The sequence below is a fragment of the Chionomys nivalis genome, chromosome 2 (genome assembly GCF_950005125.1).
Source record: "Chionomys nivalis chromosome 2, mChiNiv1.1, whole genome shotgun sequence".
Classification (NCBI taxonomy): domain Eukaryota; kingdom Metazoa; phylum Chordata; class Mammalia; order Rodentia; family Cricetidae; genus Chionomys; species Chionomys nivalis.
This window is the reverse complement of record NC_080087.1, coordinates 600,793-621,299: the sequence shown is the minus strand read 5'-3', so window position 1 is coordinate 621,299 and position 20,507 is coordinate 600,793. Positions and strand designations below refer to the sequence as shown.

The following is a 20,507-nucleotide window of genomic DNA, read 5'->3' as shown; positions in this document are numbered from 1 at the left end:
AACCAGGGCTCGTTCCCTATACATAAGTGAAAGAAGTATTGACCTATGACCCCTACGGCCACATTCTCAGAAAAAAAGAGGACTTTTCTACCCCAGAGAGACAGAGGGCAGTGATAAGGGACAAACATAGGAGACAAAGGATAAAGAAACAGGGAGAAGGAGAAGGGAACAAAGAAAGGGGGCAGGGATTCTTTTCTGGAAAAAGTGGGAGAAAGATGCAAAGGACTTCCTCTCGATAGATGGGAGACTGATGTGGTCCATAGTCAAATGGTTTAAAAAGGTAAGACGTGAAAGCCTGTCTTAGAATACGATGTTGAATTACAATTGCCAAAAGGGGATCTGATAGGGTCCATATATACAGGGGTCCCATTCTATCTCGACTAAAAGTCACAAAGTAGGAACTTACTTTTGTTCCTCTTCTGTTCCTTCAAGGTCTGTTTCTACCTCAAACAAAGGATCCTCCTTGATTTAGAACAGAGAGTTCTGCTCGCTCAAGGTTCTTGTCAACAGGTGTGGCTAATATGCAGAGGTGGTATATCTGGTATTGCGAAGTAGGTCTGTTTCTACCTCAAGCAAAAGTCTAAGGATCCAACTAATTTCTTATTCCCACAGGAGATAACGATGTATTCTACCCAGGGAGTGATTTGCCTACAGAATGTTTTAGTCTATTTTGTAAGTGTTATAAGTCTTGTTCTGGCAACAAAATATTTAACTAAGAATGTAGTCAACAATCCTTCAGCTAGTCTGTTAATTTCCTTGTATCATGTTAATGCAACTTTTTATATTGCTCTGAGTTTTTGGGGTTAGGGTATTTAAGCTAATGGAAATTAAATGCGGTGATTTCAGTATTCACTGGAACTCCCTCCAGATACTATCCTATGCCTCTGTTTATCATTATCACTCATGTTTTCATTCTCTTTACTTATTATACTAATTCCCATGCATCTAGCCTGGTAAGTGGTATCCTTGTTGAAGTTGGTCTCTGATGGGGATCTTGACTGCTGAACATAATACTTTGAAAACTGAAACTTAGTAGTCAGCCTCAAAAAGAGGAAGCAGCCAAATAAGGGAATAGACCTTGGGGAACTAGCTTCAAGAATATAATCTAGTGGCTTTTTAGCAAGGTAGAGGAAATGGGGCAGAAAGACAAGGCCTGCTGGAGTCATATGCTAATGTGAGCTAGTTCCCTTCAGGAAGAAGGTTACATTAAAAGGTCCTCATACTGAACACTTGCTGCCACTTACATTAAATTTGAAATTTGGATTTCAATCACGGAAGGTTCACACCTGATCCAGAAATCTTGTTAGAATTTTTTGTTGCTACATGTTTTTGGTTCATGTCATAGATTTTATTTTGAGAAATATTTCTGTGACAACTATGCTCATTATTGCTGAGGGAAATTTCTCTGACAGTAATTTATCAATTCCATGGCACAAATATTAAGAGAACAATGAAGCATTATTTCTAAAACAAATGCATCTTAAAGATACATCTTTTCTTTAAATTTTTGGAGTCACATTATGACCCTGGCTGGTATGAACATGATAATGCAGACCAGATTTACATAAATTTATGGAGTATAATCCTAGCTTCTACTAGGATTACAGGCATGAGTGATGGAGGAAGGTCATTGGTTAATAAAGAAACTGCTTGACCCTCATAGGTTAGAACATAGGTGGGTGGAGTAAACAGAACAGAATGCGAGGAGGAAGAGGAAGTGAGCTCAGATGCCATTTCTTCTCCTCTCTGGGGCAGATGCAATGCCGTTCCTCTCCAGAGCAGATGCAATGAAGCAAGCCGCCAGGTCGGACATGTTGAATCTTTCCCGCTAAGACTGATGCTACACAGATTATTAGAGATGGGTTGATCAGGATATGAGAATTAGCCAGTAAGGGCTAGAGCTAATGGGCCAAGCAGTGTTTAAAAGAATACATTTTTTGTGTTGTTATTTTGGGGCATAAGCTAGCTAGGCTACCAGGAGCTGGGGCGGCAGGAACACAGCCCGCAGCTCCCCCCAACACATGAGCCACCAAGTCTTCTCCAAAGATACATTTGTTTTTCATATGGCCATATACATTGAGATCTCTCATATTAGGATTGTGTGAATAACTTAAAAATTAATAGTTTTAAATATAAAGGAAAAGCCTAAAACTCAAAAATGGGTTTTTGGTAACGTTTATTTCAATAAAGAAAAAAACTAAAATACATTTCAAAATTTGCTGTTGCCTCTAGTTGTGTTTTTCATTTTCAGAACAGACTCATCTATGCCTAAATGAACTATTATGCTCATAATAGTAAATTGTGAATTAAAGAAATGAGGAATTGCTAAAATAAATAAAAGCAAACCTGAGTTTGAAATTTAAGACAAATTCATGTCATGTTCCATTTTCTTATATTCACTAACTGATACCCACACAGTTTTTCTCATTTGAATTCAAACAATTTCATCTGTATATGGTTGATTTTATAATCAAAAATTGAGGAAAATTATTACATTGAACCTGTGTAGAATCTAGGAAGCATCCTGAGGTTTATGATTATGAATACAATGTAGTATAAAAGTTGGTAAGAAAAATTAATAGAGAAAAGTAGATATTTTCAAGATTAAATTGGATCATTCTGAACATAAAAAGCACAGAAAAATATGACAATAATTTTTCATTTTATTTTTAACAGAGTAATGGATCTATTTGCTCTCAACATCTCTATGTCTGCTACTGCCACAAAGGAGAAAAACTTTGTCATGAATTTCTGAAACATGAGTCCAAGGATGTGATAGCTGGACACAATTTCCAAAGGGCAATTACTTTCTAACCTGTGACAGTCAGAAATGTCAAGAAATGCACTGCAGTATGATGTACAAAACATTCCCATGAAGAATGCTACAGACGTCACCATGTTTATTCTCTCAGGCTTCACAAATGACGCTGACCTGGAAGTCTTATTTCTCTTGTTTTTTGCTGTCTATGTTTTTACTCTTATAGGAAACCTGGGACTTGTTTTGCTAGTCATTGGAGATTCCAGGCTCCACAACCCCATGTACTATTTTTTAAGTGTTTTATCTTTCCTAGATGCCTGTTATTCCACAGTTGTCACCCCAAAGATGTTAGTCAATTTTATTTCAAAAAATAAATCCATTTTGTTTATTGGATGTGTGACAGAGATGTTTCTCTTTGTTACTTTTGGAACCATGGAATGCTTCCTATTGGCAGCAATGGCATATGACCATTACGTTGCTATCTACAACCCACTTCTTTATGCAGTGAGCATGTCACCTAGAGTTTACTTACTTCTCATCTTAGCTTCCTATGCAGGTGGAATTATGCATGCAACTACACACACAGTGGCTACTTTTAGCCTTTCTTTCTGTGCATCCAATGTAGTTAGACATGTCTTCTGTGATATTCCTCCATTGCTTGCTATTTCATGTTCTAACACACATATAAACAAGCTTCTGCTTTTCTATTGTGTGGGTTCCACTGAGATCATTACCATTCTGATTGTACTGGTATCTTATAGTTTCATACTCTTTGTAATTCTTAAGAATCGGTCTACTGAAGGGAGGAGAAAAATCTTCTCGACATGTGGATCTCACCTCACAGGAGTGTCCATTTATCATGGGACAATTCTTTTCATGTATGTGAGACCCAGTTCCAACTATGCCTTAGAACATGACATGATAGTGTCCACATTTTACACTACTGTGATTCCAATGTTGAATCCCATCATATACAGTCTGAGAAACAAAGACGTAAAAAATGCAATGAAAAGAATTTTGCAGAGAAATTCATTCATCAATAAAGTTCATTTTAAAAGATAATAACCCTAAAAATATCACCTATTTTATGTCTATATTTTACAGAGAAAGAAATCTCCTGAGATTTTGTTAATAGTCTATATGTTCCAAAATGTCAGAGCTAACATGTTAATAGTATCTCTCTTTCTGATTGTCAAAGATAGGAAAGAATACCATCACTTATATAGTTATGAATAAATTAAAACTCAGGAATATTAAAGCACTATTGATGCAAATGTTTTTGTCTTTCATTTGTTTGATTTTTCTGCAACATTCATATCACCAGGAGTCTATACTTTGGAATTTTATCATATGGGTTATTTATAATAATCGCTCTTTACACACTCTAAATTGAATATGAAAGTTCCTTTCTTTCATAGCTTTAATGGAATTGCTATCTCCTAACATACTCAGAACAAATTAGTCTAATCCCATAAGGGGTTTTAAGCAATGTTCAACTTAATCCTGTACATATTTCTGGCTGCTGAGGATATGACTTTGTGGATGAGGCTACCCTCAAACTCACAGAGATCTGCCCACCTCTGTCTCCTGGGTTCTTCAGTTAAAAACATCAGCCACCAACGATTTAATTGTATCAGCATGTTTACTTTAGTTTCATATGGATTTATTCTTAGTTCATTTATTTTAGGGAAGACTAGAAATTAAACTGTTGAATAATGAAAGATTCATGGATAGCATAGTGTTAAGCAAATATAACTCTTTAAGCTCTTTCTCCACTTGATCATCTCAATCTCTGCATCATTCAATCATTCTTTTTTCATTATTTCTCCTGCTTTTTTATTATTATTAATTTATTTTTTTATGAAAAATTTCTGCCTCCTCTCCTCCTCCCATTTCCCTCCCCCTCCCCCTATTCCCCTCTCTCTTCCTCTCCAGTCCAAAGATCAGTCAGAGCTCCCTGCCCTGTGGGAAGTCCAAGGTCCTCCCCACTCCATCCAGGTCTAGGAAGGTGAACATCCAAACAGACTAGGCTCCCACAAAGCCAGTACATGTAGTAGGATCAAAACCCAGTGCCATTGTCCTTGGCGTCTCAGTCAGCCCTCCTTGTCAGCCACGTTCAGGGAGTCCGGTTTGATCCCATGTTTTTCAGTCCCAGTCCAGCTGGCCTTGGTGAGCTCCCATTAGATCAGCCCCACTGTCTCAGTGGGTTGGAGCACCCCTTGTGTTCCTGACTTCCTTGCTCATGTTCTCCTCCTTCTGTTCATCATTTGGACTTTGGGAGCTCAGTCCCGTGATCCAATGTGGGTCTCTGTCTCTATCTCCATTCATAGCCAACCATTCCTTTCCCCTAAGCTCTCTAATTGTGGGTGACAGCTGTATGGCTTGGGCATATTGTGGGTCCACTGGCAGCGAGACCAGAATGTATCCTTATAGCTTGTACTGACTTTTTGGAACCCATTCTCTTTGGAGGGATGCCTTTCTAAGCCGAGATTTTGTGGGGAGGGTCTTGGTCCTGAATCAAAGCAATGTGCTAGACTTTGGTGACTTCCTATCGGTAGCCTTACCCAATTTGAGGAGTGGATAGGGGGTTTTGAAAGCGATGGTGGTGGGAGCCGGAGGAGGGGAGGAAGTGTGAACTGAAATTGGGATGTAAAATGAGAAAAGACAGTTTTTGAAAGAAATAATTAATTAAAAATGACTTCTAATGAGAATCTGCTGTCCACCAAAAGATGACAAACATAAAGTAAACTCAACTATATTTTTAGAGGTATTTTGTATCATGGTGCTTAATCTGGGCATTTTTGTTTTTTACCTTTCTGGTCTTTTGCTTATGTATTGTGATTTCTGATTTTCTATATGAATCAATGCATGTGTCTCAGTGTTATCTATAATGCTACAGATACTGTTCACCAGTGTGGCAAACACAGGCACTAGAAGTTTGTAATTATAGCAACAAAAATACATGAAAGAAAGGTAAAACCACAAGTTAAGTGAATGGAAAAAAAAGAAAAAGGCCATAAAATCTGAAATGTTATATGACAGACTCAGGATCAGAAATGACAAAACCAGTAAATGCGTAACCTACAAATGTTTGCAAATCACCACTTCTAATAACAAAATTAAGCTAATTGTAATGTAAAAAAGATTCTAGAAAGCACAGATAGCAGAAGATAAATAAATCATGAACTCCTTTCATAGTACTTATGTATAAAATAGTCAGTACGTGGAATAGCTTCTGAAATTAGGGGCATTGCATACATATTAGGAGATTTTAAATGAAGAAAATGTATGTCTTAGTGTGTCATCTTTTTTGAATGTGAAACTGGAGGCTTACACAGCTGATATGTTCCTGCAACTACACTGATAAACAGTTATTGACTGAGAAGAAAATGCTTTTGAGCATCAATAAATTACTTCTCTCCTTTATGAAGACAAATTTTTAGTGCTTTCAAAATTATCATGTAATGCATTACAGCACAATATACTTTTCTTATGACTTAACAACTACTTCAAATTCTTATACAAAACATAAATTTGGAAACATTTGAATATATTATTTTAAGGTAGTTACATGTTTGTGAATTAAATATTCTGAATGTAAATAGCACACAAGTGAATATTCTTCAAGAAATCATTTTTTATTAATAATAAACAGTATTTTTATTAGTTCCTTAAGTACATTACTTCCATCAACTTATCACATGATTTTTGAATTACTGTTTATCTTATTTTGCTAAAGAAATTGGATACTAAATTTCACTCCTTGTCAAGAATGAAGAGATAGAAAATTTCATATGATACAATGAGTAATATCTGAAATTATAGTAATTGGCCAAGATATCTTTCCATTATATTAATCTAAATGTTCTATACATATGAAATTTTAGTTCTAAGATTTTCATACACATTTTCTCGAGTTGCAAATTATTATTTCTTAAAGAAAATATATATATATATGTTTAATATTTGTTCCGTAAAATTTACCCAGTGAAACTGAAATCTAAAATCACATTCCTGGGAATTACCAACCTATGTTTGTATGAAAGACCCATAGAAATAGAAAGAACAAAATTAACTGTAGTTGTCATAAGTCAGTCACCAAGCTGACATGCAGATGGAAGCAATGTGAATGACCGCTTACTGTCAACATTACCTTAACTTCCTGGATCCTTGCTCTTCTTCACTAATCTAACAAAAGCACCTTTTACTTCTTTGTTCCTGAGACTATAAATGAGTGGGTTCAACATGGGGATCACAATGGTGTAAAACACAGAAGCTACTTGATCCTTTCCCAGGGAGTAGGACTTACTTGGTTTTAAATAAGTAAAGATCAGAGAACTGTAAAAGAGAGTGACTCCAAGGAGGTGAGAGGCACAAGTGGAAAAGGCTTTTTGCTTTCCTGAAGTGCAATTGATCTTCAAAATAGTAGAAAGAATAGACACATAGGATACAGATATTGTGATAAGGGAACCCAGAATGGTGGAACCTGCAAAAATGAATATAATTATTTCAACTCCATTTGTGTCACTGCAGGACAGAGATAAAAGTGGAGATGTATCACAATAAAAATGATAGATGACGTTGGACTTGCAGAAATGTAGTGTAATCATGGCAAACACATTGTAAGCATGGGGCTTACAATGGTGTAAAACACAGAAGCCACTTGATCCTTTCCCAAGGAGGATTTATTTGACTTTAAATGAGTAAAGATAATGGTACTATAAAACATGGTGACTGCCAGGATATGAGAGGCACAAGTTGAGAAGGCTTTTTGTTTCCCTGAAGTGGTATTGATCTTCAAAATAGTAGAAAGAATGGACATGTAAGATGCAGATATTGTGATAAGGGACAAAAGTAGTGTGAAACCCGCAAAAATGAATATAATGAATTCAATATCATTTGTGTTGCTGCAAGACAGGGCTATAAGTGGGGATGCATCACAAAAGAAGTCCTGGATGATATTAGAGTTACAGAAATCCAATGTAGCCATACATAACATATTGACAGTGGCATCCAGAGTTCCAAGCACATATGACTCACCAAGAAGGGTACTGCAGAATCTGCTGAACATAACGACTGAATAGTGCAGAGGGTTACAGATAGCTACGTACCAATCATAGGCCATGGAAGACAGAAGGAAACACTCAGTCGCGGCCAAAAGGACGAAAAAGTACATTTGAGTGAAGCAGCCCACGTAGGAAATATTCTTAGTAGAAGTCAGCAGGTTCTCTAAGGTTTTAGGTGTGATGGCAGTTGAGTAACTGAGGTTAAGGAATGACAGGTAGGTGAGAAAAAAATACATCGGAGTGTGAAGCTGGACATCTAGACGAATGATCAGTATCATGCCTATGTTCCCCAGCACAGTGAGCAGGTATATCAGGAGAAAAATCACAGAGATGACCAGCTGGATCTGCTTGGAATCTGTCAGCCCCATGAGGATGAAATCAGGCTTATGGGTATAATTCCAGGTATTCATTGTGAGCTACCGTAAACTGTTCAGAAATTAAAAGTGATACTTACGTTGAATGACTGTCAATAAAATATTTTATGTATGTTTTAACATAAAAAATTGATTTATGTTGCTTCAAATATGATATAGCTTTTTATGATATTCCTTTTTAAAAGAAATGTCAAAAAGATAAACATAATATTTGTTAATTATGTAATAAAGATAATGGACTTCTTTATGTTTTCAATGAAACTCATCCCATTTTCAATGAGGAACAAAGTTCAGAATATTAAATAACTACTGAGCATTTGGTTCAGAAACCTGTTGATTATCTGTATGTATTCTGACTACAGGACGTGCTTGTTATTCTTGCTTTGTTCTTTGTTTTTTAGTTTGAAAACTAAACTCTTGACTATATAATAAACAAAGGTAGAAAACCATTTCAAGGTGTTATTTGCTCTTCATATTCTTAAAACATGAATCATCTCTCATTACTAATAAATCTTCCTATTATCCCTTTTCCAGAAGTTTTTTGACTGCAATGAGACATAGGACTATTTATGAAAAAATTATCTGCCCAAGCAGTTCAAAATCCAAAGTTGAAAGTATAGTTTCAAAATATGATGCTTACTTTTAGAATATCAAATCATTAGCTGTATATGTTTTGTCAGAAATCCTGACAGTCCTTGTGAAAGTCCCAATCTTAGTGTGTTGAAACAGTGTTACAGTAAACACCTTGTTTTATTTTAACAGTTCTAAGTTCTTATAAATGCCACAATACTTACTGTGAGTCAAGTTGTTGAGAAACAACCACAGACAGAACTTGCATTATGATATGTCTAAAATTCTGACAACTTTCAAATTTTTTCTTGAGCTTTCCAAATATCTGAATATTCATTTTCTTTAAAGGGTAAGGGAAGTCAATCAAACTGTCTTATTCAGTCTTGTTGAACTAGAACACTCACACTATGAATAACATGAGTGCTAGAATCTCTGATGAGCCTCAGTAGAGCAGTCTGTGCCCTTTTTCTCTACCCAATAACCATACAGAAATTTATAGAAGGGTGTTGAGCATCATGTAGCCCATGGTTGTCCTCAGGGGCCAATCTAATTTTTAAGCAAGTTTAGCATGCCTTTGAGAAAGAATGCTCATTGAGTAATTGAGCCAAAGTTTGCATTTTCTCTAGTAGCTCCACAGTGAATAATGCAAGCAATTCTTCCCTCTAATGATACATTTGCAATGTAGAGTGGTCATATTCATTCATTTTTTATTAATTCAGAAGAGAGAGATGTTCACAGTTATAGGAGTTTATCAGATTGATTCTATAAAAATAATTTGTGTTCATTAAAAACAATAAGCTACACAATATAATATCAGCATGCCTTACTTCTACAGCCTGCTTAATATTTATTTTCATTTCATTAAACATGACAGATGAGACACAAAAATTAAAAATTACTAACAATTAAAAAAACACATAGTGGTGAAAAACTTACTAAATTTGTATGGGATCATGTTATATACTTTCTTAAATGAGAATAAACTGATTTAAAGTGTGATTTTAATAAAGCTAAATAGATTTCATTGGGTTGTCTTTAAGAGTGTTAGCAGGCAGTATGAAGTATGTTGCCTGTAGTCCTTAGGTCTACTCTGAACAAAGCTGCTAGGGCTGTGGGACTTGTATGGAAACCAGGGGAAGATACAGTCTGGTGTTGATGGGTGGGGCTTAAAGTGGTTTAGCATACAGTGGGTATATTCTTACCTGGGGTGCCCAGGACCAGCCTGGCCTCCCATAAGTCTGCAGGTTATGGTGCCTCGTTGGGAGCCCAGGGAAGGAAGTCGATTTATTTTATTTTATGTGTGAGTACTTACATGAGTTTATATGTACCATGAGTTTACAGTACCCAAGAAGAATAGAAGAGGGTGTTAGATCCCTTGGAAATATAGTTATGTACAGTTGTGAGTAGACAAGTACATGCTGAGAATCAAGGCCAGGTTTGTTGCAAAACCAGCAAGTACTTTTATCTGCTGAATCATTGTTCCAAACCTTAATTTAAGCCCTTAGTCTGAGGTCACGACTATTAAGAGAAAACAAGCACTGCTGATAACAGGAATGAAATAAGAAATGCCACTATCGGTCTTGCAAACAGGCAGATATTAGAAAATATTATACATATTTCTAATACCTGTGATATTTACATAAAGGATACATTTTTAGACATAGCACACAAGAAATACGTGATGTAAATATTCATTATCTATTTAGAGCATTAGGTATTTAATGAAAACTTCTGCAGAAAAGAGAGGCATTTTTTAGTATAAAAATTTAGTTTTCCAACAGAGTGAAACTGACAGGATATTGGATGGACCCTCTTTGACCATGCAAATGACAACAGCTAGAGCAGCAGAACAATAGCATCAGGTGCAACTCTTTGTGACTCACACTTAGGACAGTTCAGGAGAAATGAGGATAAACAAACCTGTGGGCTACATCCAAGGACATTTTTGACTTTTTGGAGCCAGTCTCATTCTGGGCTTCTTTGTTGTCCTCTGAATGTTATTTCCTAGTATCCATCCCATCTCCTAAATAAAGCTGTTTTAGACCTTTCCCTTTCCTTCATGAAGCTTACTTTCTGTGTGTAAGAAAGTATTGTCTATTTATATTTGACACATCTAAGATGTTACTGTGAAATTCACACTACCTCTTGCCAGCACATCGGAGAATATTTGATATTAACATAGACTTCTCAATGTGTGCCGTTTTTAATATTTATTTGATGTTTTATTTCATGTAAACCAGAAATGAATTTGTAGACTGCCAGATGATCATATGCGCAAAAGCTACATGATATAACTGTGATTAGGACCAATGTCAATATGCTAGAATTAAAATATGAGGCATTTTGTAACTGGTAGTTTAATAGTGATCATGTTACTTATTCTCTGTCTGAAGCAGACTCATCAGTATAAGAGGCCCTCCTAACACAGCTAGTGAGATGCTGCACTGAGCCTGAAGAACAATTATGGTTACTTACTTAATCACACTAAAATAAAATAAAACAGTAAACATAAAACATACAAATAATACTGATAATAACTTCTGTGAAATAGAAATGAATCACAAAAGAGGGATGTCTGTCATCAGATATCCCTTCAAATATACCAAGGAAGGAAGATTTTATTAATAAAAGAAACAATATTTTCAATTATTTCCATAAGACAATAATCAATAGAGGAATAAAAAGAAAAATATCCAATAAATATTTGGACTAACCTTTAGAGAGAAATTACAAGACTTTCTACCTTCAAACTCACATGGCATGACACATTTAATAGATGAGTTTGGGGTGAAGATATCATGTTTTACTGATTTTCAATTATTAAAGATTGGGGAGTTACTCTACATGTAAACAGAAGATTTATATCTTTTGTTAATAAGTTATAAAGCAGAGTCCAAATTTATTCTCAGGGAAAATCAATTTAAGTTCACAGAATGGTTAAAAAAATCGCCAGATATAACAAAGTTTCAATAAGCTTATCGAGACTTAGTGTGAACAACTGTATATGATTACAGAAGCCTGCAAACCCAGCATTTGGGAGATGAAGGAATTAATATCAAAATTCCAAGGTCATGTTGGCAACACAGGTGGGACCACCCTTACCTAAAGGGACTCTGTATCAAAACACAAATTAAATCTACTCTTTATCATGTGGCATGTAGTGTGTTGGATTCATTTAGTCTCATTCCACTTAAGAAAACTTGTCTTCTTTCTCTCAGTAAGTGTAATTTGTGAACAGCTTTTTGGATATTTTATTTTTATTTGTTTTGTTTTAAGAAACAAGAAGAACATCAAGTTTGGTGAGTAGGAAAAGGTCAGCTCTGGGGGGGGGAGTTTTAGAAAAATTAGAATGATAAAATATGTTATATGAAATTCTCAGAGAATAAATAACAACGAAGAAATAAAAAGACAAAGCCAAACTTATCAAGAAATAAATGACTGAGCTCGACAAATAAAATTGTAATTAATTAGGACTTTTTGTTTGTTTGTTTTTCTATTTCTCAGCTGCCAAGTTCTCAGAACAAAGGTTTTTCTGCCCCAGCGTAACCCAGGGCAGGGATAAGGAACAAACGCAGGAGACAGAAGATAAGAAGGAAAGAGAAGGGGAAGGGAATAACAACAACAAAAAGGGTGCAGGAATATTTTTGTGGGAAGAGAGGCAAAATTATCAAAGAACTATCTAAGGATAGAGGAGGAGACAGACATGTCCCATGGGCAACTGGTGTATAAAGGTAAAATGTGAACCGATGTGTTGGAATGAGGGGTTTAATTGGAATTGCCAAAGGGCGCATTTTATTGCTGAATGTTAATACTTAGCTGAACCTTAGTAATGAGCTTCAAGAGGAGAAGTAGCCAAATGATGGGTGCACGTGGATGGGTATTTGGAATGGGATGAATAAACAGAGAAGATGAGGGAGGAGGGGATGAGTGAGAGAACACAGGGAGAGATGCCTGAACTAAGAGATTTACAGAGGTATTTAGAACCCTTCTAGAGTAGAAGCTCCTTAACACATATACACACATGAATGGAATCGTCAAATAACAGACAGAAGGAAGAAATCCCAAGTTAAATATAATTCACCAACAAGTAAAACATCCAGTAACAAAAATGAACTGTGTCTAATTAAGTCTTTGACCTAAGTGGCCACATGGAAACTTCAAAATCACTCAGCTATTGCCAAGACTATTGGTTGCTCTCCACAAACTGACAGCAAGGCTCTGTTGCTGAGAAAACACCCCCGTATCTAATCGCAACAATGGAGTCGAGCTAGTGTCTAGCTAGAGACTTCACACCTACTATCTATTGTTTATTGTACTTGAATGTACTATGCATGCTACCAGAGAAGAATGGCAAACACCACCTGAGCTGCAAACCCTTCTATCTGCAATGGTGACTCACAGTGCCATAGTAGCATCAAAGTTGCAGGAAGAACCATCCACTGTCTGATTGGATTTAAGGGCTACTCCATGAGAGGAAACCCATCCATGGCTTGGCTCCAATGGCAAAGTTCTTGACACTTAATAGGACAGGGACTTAGGAGAACACCAAATACTATTGTTCTGAGGAAGAGAGCAATAAAGGTGACTCCTAATTAATTCTCCTGTACCCAAATATTAATGTCTTACAAATTCATCAGAGAATCTTCCTCATAGAGCAAATGGGAACAAATTTAGAGACCCCAAACTGAAAAATTTACAGAGAAAAAAAATTCTTAATTCTAAATAGGATGATTCCTTCACTGAATCCTATAATTTGATTTCACCATAAGGTGCCACAGTAGAGACAGAAGATCACCATGAAACCTTCATTTTCCAAAGAAGCAGAGAGATTTAGACTTCTTGGAAAAGATTGACACCCAACAAGATCATTTCTGTTACTTTATTAAAACATATACAAGGTTAATTTGGGTTGGGAAAAATTCCAGTTACCAAAGACATTTTGCTCTTGCTGCCTATAAGAGCAGATAGTTCACAAAACCTCATTCCCTTTTTGTTTTTTGAAAACCTCATTCCCTTTTGATTTCACCCAACTATAATCAAACATAAGAGCTCTAGGTTTGCAGGGGTGTCTTAGAACCAAGGTCAGCGCAGCTGTAAACATTAACAATACCAAGTGCATATGCTCCAGAAAGACATTTCTTCAAAGTTTAAGCATTCTGGAAACAATTTCTCAGCCTCTACTTATTAATTCAACATAGCACAGGCTTTTCTGAAATATTTCACTCAAATCAATCCCAAAGACTTAACTACAAATTACACTCAAAGTCCGACACAAACTCTTTATTTTACATATCACTACATTGTCCCTCTTTTTGTTTAAGAGATTTTTAGGGATATCATTTATGTCCAAGACTATGAAGTCATACAGTAAATATGGCCTTTTGTCTAGTTGTAGAACAGCTTCATGAAAATAAATCAATATGTATTTCAAAGCCAATAAAGCTTTCCTAACAAAGAGATTTATAAAACCCACAAGAACAAGGAACTTATCAAAAAAATTCATGGGATTAAATAAAGCTACAATATCTGCAAGGTATTCTACAACATCCATCCCTATTATATCAGGCTCTCTCAACCACTATTTTCTATCAATCTTATTTTGTTGAGTTCAAAGTTCAGGAGAAAATATATGCTACTCTTTAATAAATTCACCAGTTTGCATTTCTTTCCGAAGAACAGCTCCAGCTGGGGTAGTAGTAGCAATTAATAAAATGATTCTCAGGACCACAGCAATTATCAATCCATTGAGTTTTTCTTAATATTCTTTCAGCAACTCCTGCACTAGCATCAAGCAGATGAGTCTTGACATGGTCATAACCACTTTATAGGTATCCAGACTGCTGGTGTTGCTCTGAGAAAATAGATTTTTAAATTTCACCTCTAAACAAACACTAGCATCAACACAAGTATGAAGTGTACAACATACACAAGTGATGCTATAATTATTAGAGTACCATTGCAAAAGTCTTTCAGTAACAAATAAGGTCATTGTATACAAGCCACAAAGGAGTAAATCGTATCTAAATTGAATGAAAAATGAGATTTGTCATAATCAAAGTTTAAATTTCTGTTCCTTGCTGTGAGTGGAAAACACTTGCCAGTTTCCACAAATTAGTCTGAATGGTTTACCAAATTGCAACACAGGGCTAGATATTCCAAGTTCATGCCACTAAAAAGTTTCTAATAAAAGGGGAGACAAATTCCGTAGTTTTATTTGAATTGGATCATTGATATAACAATACTAAGTAAGAATATAGTTCTTGTGTGGAGTCATAGTGTTTCAATCAATGAATTTTCCTTGGGATATATTAACAGGCACCTGAAGATTTTTAACTATACGTTGCTGCCTATGTATCACATTCCTTGTTAGTAGCCACAATTTACAAGATGTAAATTTATGGAAGTAATGGCATTAAGTTTTTGTTCCTCAAATCTAAATGCACTAAACATAGCAAATTTTCTATAAGAATTCTTGGTGGTCCTATCATTAATTATATATAAAATAAAATTTCAGACATTATATTTAAACAATGATTTTCATTACCAATACAAAGAGGGATTCCTTTTATTCCCACAGTATAATTTATAATTTCCCTACCCTTCTCTGCAAGTTAAGTTGGAACAAAATAGTCCTAAGGACCCTGTAGAGAAGAATATTCTTTGACCACCACAAGAATAGCAATGTCTCTCCAACTTACTCCTATATTAATTAGAGGATTAAGAATATAAGCATAATAAGTAAGATTAATCCCTGATACCTCTACAGATCCCATCATGTCAGAGTTCAGAGAATTATATGGAAATAGAAACATAAAGATTTTAAGAGCCAATGGAAATGTAAGACATCAAGAACAAAACAGACTTCCAGACTCAACAGAACTGATGTACATATGAACTCATAGAGATTGTGGCAGCAAACACATGGCCTGCAAATGTCTAATTCAGGTAGGGTCCCAGATCTCAGATGATAAATGGGCACAAATTTCATTCTTAAATGAGAAGCTATCTCCAACTGGCAAAAACACTATCTTCAAAGGAAAATTAAATCTCTTTAACAGAGTTTGGATTGGCATCAAACCACACTTACAAGCCTGTCCCATGTCCACCAAAAGATGAAAAACACAAAGTAAACTCAACTATATCTTTAGGGGTATTTTGTATCACGGTGTTTAATCTGGGCATTTTTGTTTTTTACCTTACTGGTCTTTTGCTTATGCATTGTGATTTCTGATTTTCTATATGAATCAATGCATGTGTCTCAGTGTTATCTATAATGCTACAGATACTGTTCACCAGTGTGGAAAACACAGGCACTAGAAGTTTTGTAATTATAGAAACAAAAATACATGAAAGAAAGGTAAGACCACAAGTTAAATGAATGGAAAATAAGAAAAAGGTGATAAAACCTGAAATGTTATATGACAGACTCAGGTCAGAAATGACAAAAACCAGTAAATGCATAACCTACAAATGTTTGCAAATCACTACTTCTAATAACAAAATTAAGCTAATTGTAATGTAAAAAAAGATTCTAGAAAGCACAGATAGCAGAAGATAAATAAATCATGAACTCCTTTCATAGTATACAGTCAGTACGTGGAATAGCTTCTGAAATTAGGGGTATTGCATACATATTAGGAGATTTTACATGAAGAAATTTTTAATTCTATGTCTAGTAAAGACTACATAATTCATGAAAATAGAAATTCATTGTTAAATATATGTCTTAGTGTATCATCTTTTTTGAATGTGAAACTGGAGGATCACACAGATGGTAAATTCCTCCAACACAAGCATAAGGATGTGAGTTTAGGTCCCACAGGTGAGTACTGGCTTCAATAAATCAACCTGTCTCAAAAGCTAATGTGGAGAACAAGATAGTAGGAAACAATGTGACTCAATGCTTACCCTCATTCAACTTCTTGAATCCTTGTCTCTTCTTCACTAATCTAACAACAGCACCTTTTACTTCTTTGTTTCTGAGACTATAAGTGAGTGGGTTCAACATGGGGATCACAATGGTGTAAAACACAGAAGCTACTTGATCCTTTCCCAGGGAGTAGGACTTACTTGGTTTTAAATAAGTAAAGATCAGAGAACTGTAAAAGAGAGTGACTCCAAGGAGGTGAGAGGCACAAGTGGAAAAGGCTTTTTGCTTTCCTGAAGTGCAATTGATCTTCAAAATAGTAGAAAGAATTAACACATAGGATACAGATATTGTGATAAGGGAACCCAGAATGGTGGAACCTGCAAAAATGAATATAATTATTTCAACTCCATTTGTGTCACTGCAGGACAGAGATAAAAGTGGAGATGTATCACAATAAAAATGATAGATGACGTTGGACTTGCAGAAATGTAGTGTAATCATGGCAAGCACACCAACAGAGGAATCCACAGTTCCAATCATGTAGGATCCAGTGAGTAAGATAAGACAACATCGTGAAGACATAATGATAGGATAATGTAAAGGTTTGCAGATAGCTATGTAGCGGTCATAGGCCATTGAGCAAAGCAGAAGACATTCAGTTGCTGCCAAGAGGATGAAAAAGTATAATTGGGTGAAGCATCCTATAAAGGAAATGCTCTTGTTCAAAGTCATCAGGTTCTCTAAGGTTTTAGGTGTGATGGCAGTCGAGTAACTGAGGTCAAGGAATGACAAATGTATGAGGAAGAAATACATTGAGGTGTGAAGCTGGCTATCAACACAAATAATCAACATCATGCCTGTGTTCCCTAGCACAGTGACCATGTATATCAGGAGAAATAGCATAGAGAGGACTAACTGGATCTCTTTGGAATCTGTCAGTCCCAAGAGGATGAATTCAGGTTTATTTGTGTGATTCCAAGTGTTCATAGTGAATATCCCTAAATGATAAAAAATCAAAGATAATGTATTGGTTTTAGGATGGCATAGAGATTCTTGTGCATTTCGCTATTGTAGTTTTTATACCTATAGCATATAACAGCAAATAATTCAATTACCAATTATAAGTACAAGGTGGCATTTGATAATGTTATCATCTGTAATAAAATGTGCTATAATTAAAAAAACTTGATACTAGTTTAAATAATATCTTTTAATGAATTTAATACACAGGAAATGTTATCATGTATGTGATAATAATTATCCCCTTATTTTATAGACATATAAGAGGCAAAAAATTCAGTTAATTTATGTGAACAGAGTAAGAATTCATTTAGAGTTTTGGATCATTGTAAAAATGTAAGATATCAAAGATGTTAGTCATAATCTTTTTCCAGTTAAGTCTAAATGAAATGTCACACATTTAGTGAACAAAGATAGAAATCAACTTTGATACAACATTTCCTGCTTTTTCTAATATCATTTAAGTCTAATTGACTTTTACAGAATTTTAATAGCCTGCATTTATAAAAATAATTATCAAAAATGGAGTAAGTTTTGAATATTCAAAACAGTTTTAAAATAAAATTATTTATGAAGTATGAATCATATCTGGGGTCTCTCCTTCCACTTATTCTGTTTGACACATCCTGATGTTACCTTTGAAAGCACAAAATGGCATGTATACATATATTTTTAGTATAATCTTTATTTTAATTACTTTAAGTTTTTACAGTTTTAAAAATACTTACTCTGAGTACCAACCTTGATAGAAAAAAATGGAGTCAAAATACTTCCAATAGCATTTGACTGGAAATATTCAATTCCCAAATTTTCTCAAAAATGAAAGAGAAAATTTATTTAAGGATTCGAATATATTAGTCTTAGAGCTTTTGTTTTCCCTTTGACTATTTTTTCCATTTTTTTGTAAACTAATTTTTAGAACATCAGAAGTAAATTAGGTTATTCTTGATATTTTCCTCAGGTCTTCGCCCAAATCAAGCTTTATTGGAAGTTATGGCCCAAATTTATTTCATGAAGAATTATGAATCTGAGCAGCAGAGTATATGCCTTTTGTCTCTAATTCTTAAGTCCAGGCCAACTCATATAGTGTTATGAGCATCATATAATGTGGTCATTCTCAGGAGGAAATTTCTAAGACAGATTTCTTGGCAAAGATTCAAGGACTGAGGTCAAGGACTAATTTAGAAAAGTTTTTCTTTTTCCCTGAGAGCCCACAAAGAAGAACATAAAGCCATGTTATTTTTCTGATATACTACATTTATTTATATATCTATAAATACAATAAAAATTAAAAAATGTTCTTCAACTGGCAGTGGATAATAAAAGTGTGATACATATTCACAATGGGCTACAATTCATCTATAAGAAAATGAAGTCATAAACTTTGCAGGTAAATGTCAGGAACTAGAAAAGATCATGTTGAGAAAGGCAACAGAGACCCTCAAAGACCAATCCTTCATGTTCTTTCTCATCTGAGTCTACTAACTCCAAAACTTTAGATAATAATACATATCTTTGACTAAATGAAAAAAATGTTAGGGCTCCTCAACTGTGCAATTATTTTATTGTAGTTTTTGCTATGGTATTTTTTTTCTACTACAAAGGGAAGTTCCTTGATAAGAAGAGAGAACTACACTTATCAGTGAATATATGGAGACATATTCTATTGTTTTTACCTAACATTTTTATGTCCAGCAGAATCACTTCTTCAATTTAAAATTCTATAATCACAGTCTTATTGTCAAAGTAAGCATTTTCAAATTAAAAATAATCTCCTCTAGCCACAGTTTTTAAAAATGCCCTGAGAGGAGTTCCTGTGTAGGTGCCGAGAAGTTTCATCGAGACGGGTGAGTGTGTGCTATCCTGGGGCAGACTGTCCCGGTAGAGAGCACAAACACCCCTCCCCCAGCTCCTGCTGCAGGGCTTGCTCTCCTACACACCCGCCCCCACCCCCACCCCCAAACCTGCCTTGTCTGCAAGGTCCTTAGCTGTGGAACAGTTTCCTGCCATTTCACTAAGGCTACCAACCCAGAGCAGTGAGTCCCTGACCAGAGGGCAGGCCTCAAGGTGCCCGCCAGGGAAAGCGGGCCCCTGCTGCTGGGGCTGCAGTCTCTGCTGTGATCTGCTGGACCTGCTCTGCCTGCGCCCTACTTCCCTTAGTCCCTGGCTCATTGGGGCATCCAGGAGTTCCTGTGTAGGTGCCAAGAAGTTTCATCGGGACCGGTGAGTGTGTGCTATCCTGGGGCAGACTGTCCCGGTAGAGAGCACAAACACCCCTCCCCCAGCTCCTGCTGCAGGGCTTGCTCTCCTACACACCCGCCCCCACCCCCACCCCAAAACCTGCCTTGTCTGCAAGGTCCTTAGCTGTGGAACAGTTTCCTGCCATTTCACTAAGGCTACCAACCCAGAGCAGTGAGTTCTTGACTAGAGGGCAGGCCTCAAGGTCCCCGCCAGGGAAAGCGGGCCCCTGCTGCTGGGGCTGCAGTCTCTGCTGTGATCTGCTGGACCTGCTCTGCCTGCGCCCTACTTCCCTTAGTCCCTGGCTCATTGGGGCATCCAGGAGTTCCTGTGTAGGTGCCAAGAAGTTTCATCAGGACGGGTGAGTGTGTGCTATCCTGGGGCAGACTGTCCCGGTAGAGAGCACAAACACCCCTCCCCCAGCTCCTGCTGCAGGGCTTGCTCTCCTACACACCCGCCCCCACCCCCACCCCCAAACCTGCCTTGTCTGCAAGGTCCTTAGCTGTGGAACAGTTTCCTGCCATTTCACTAAGGCTACCAACCCAGAGCAGTGAGTCCCTGACCAGAGGGCAGGCCTCAAGGTGCCCGCCAGGGAAAGCGGGCCCCTGCTG

The 20,507-nt window shown here is 36.3% G+C and overlaps 2 protein-coding genes and 1 pseudogene across 2 annotated transcripts; 1 reads left to right on the top strand and 2 right to left on the bottom strand.

Moving 5' to 3' along the window:
• The first annotated feature begins 2,830 nt into the window (after positions 1 to 2,830).
• LOC130870113 (olfactory receptor 1094-like) lies at positions 2,831 to 3,820 on the top strand. The gene has a single exon (XM_057762698.1). It carries the CDS (start codon positions 2,831 to 2,833, stop codon positions 3,818 to 3,820), a length of 990 nt encoding a protein of 329 aa, XP_057618681.1.
• Positions 3,821 to 6,907: 3,087 nt separating this feature from the next.
• LOC130862947 (olfactory receptor 8H1-like) lies at positions 6,908 to 8,234 on the bottom strand (annotated as a pseudogene).
• An 8,431-nt stretch (positions 8,235 to 16,665) lies between these two features.
• LOC130862938 (olfactory receptor 8H1-like) lies at positions 16,666 to 17,625 on the bottom strand. Its single transcript, XM_057752787.1, has one exon. The coding sequence runs from the start codon at positions 17,623 to 17,625 to the stop codon at positions 16,666 to 16,668; it is 960 nt and encodes a 319-aa protein (XP_057608770.1).
• Positions 17,626 to 20,507: the final 2,882 nt, after the last annotated feature.

Coding starts and splice junctions, on each gene's coding strand:
- LOC130870113 (XM_057762698.1), top strand. CDS start 2,831: ATGTCAAGAAATGCACTGCAGTATGATGTACAAAACATTCCCATGAAG.
- LOC130862938 (XM_057752787.1), bottom strand. CDS start 17,625: ATGAACACTTGGAATCACACAAATAAACCTGAATTCATCCTCTTGGGA.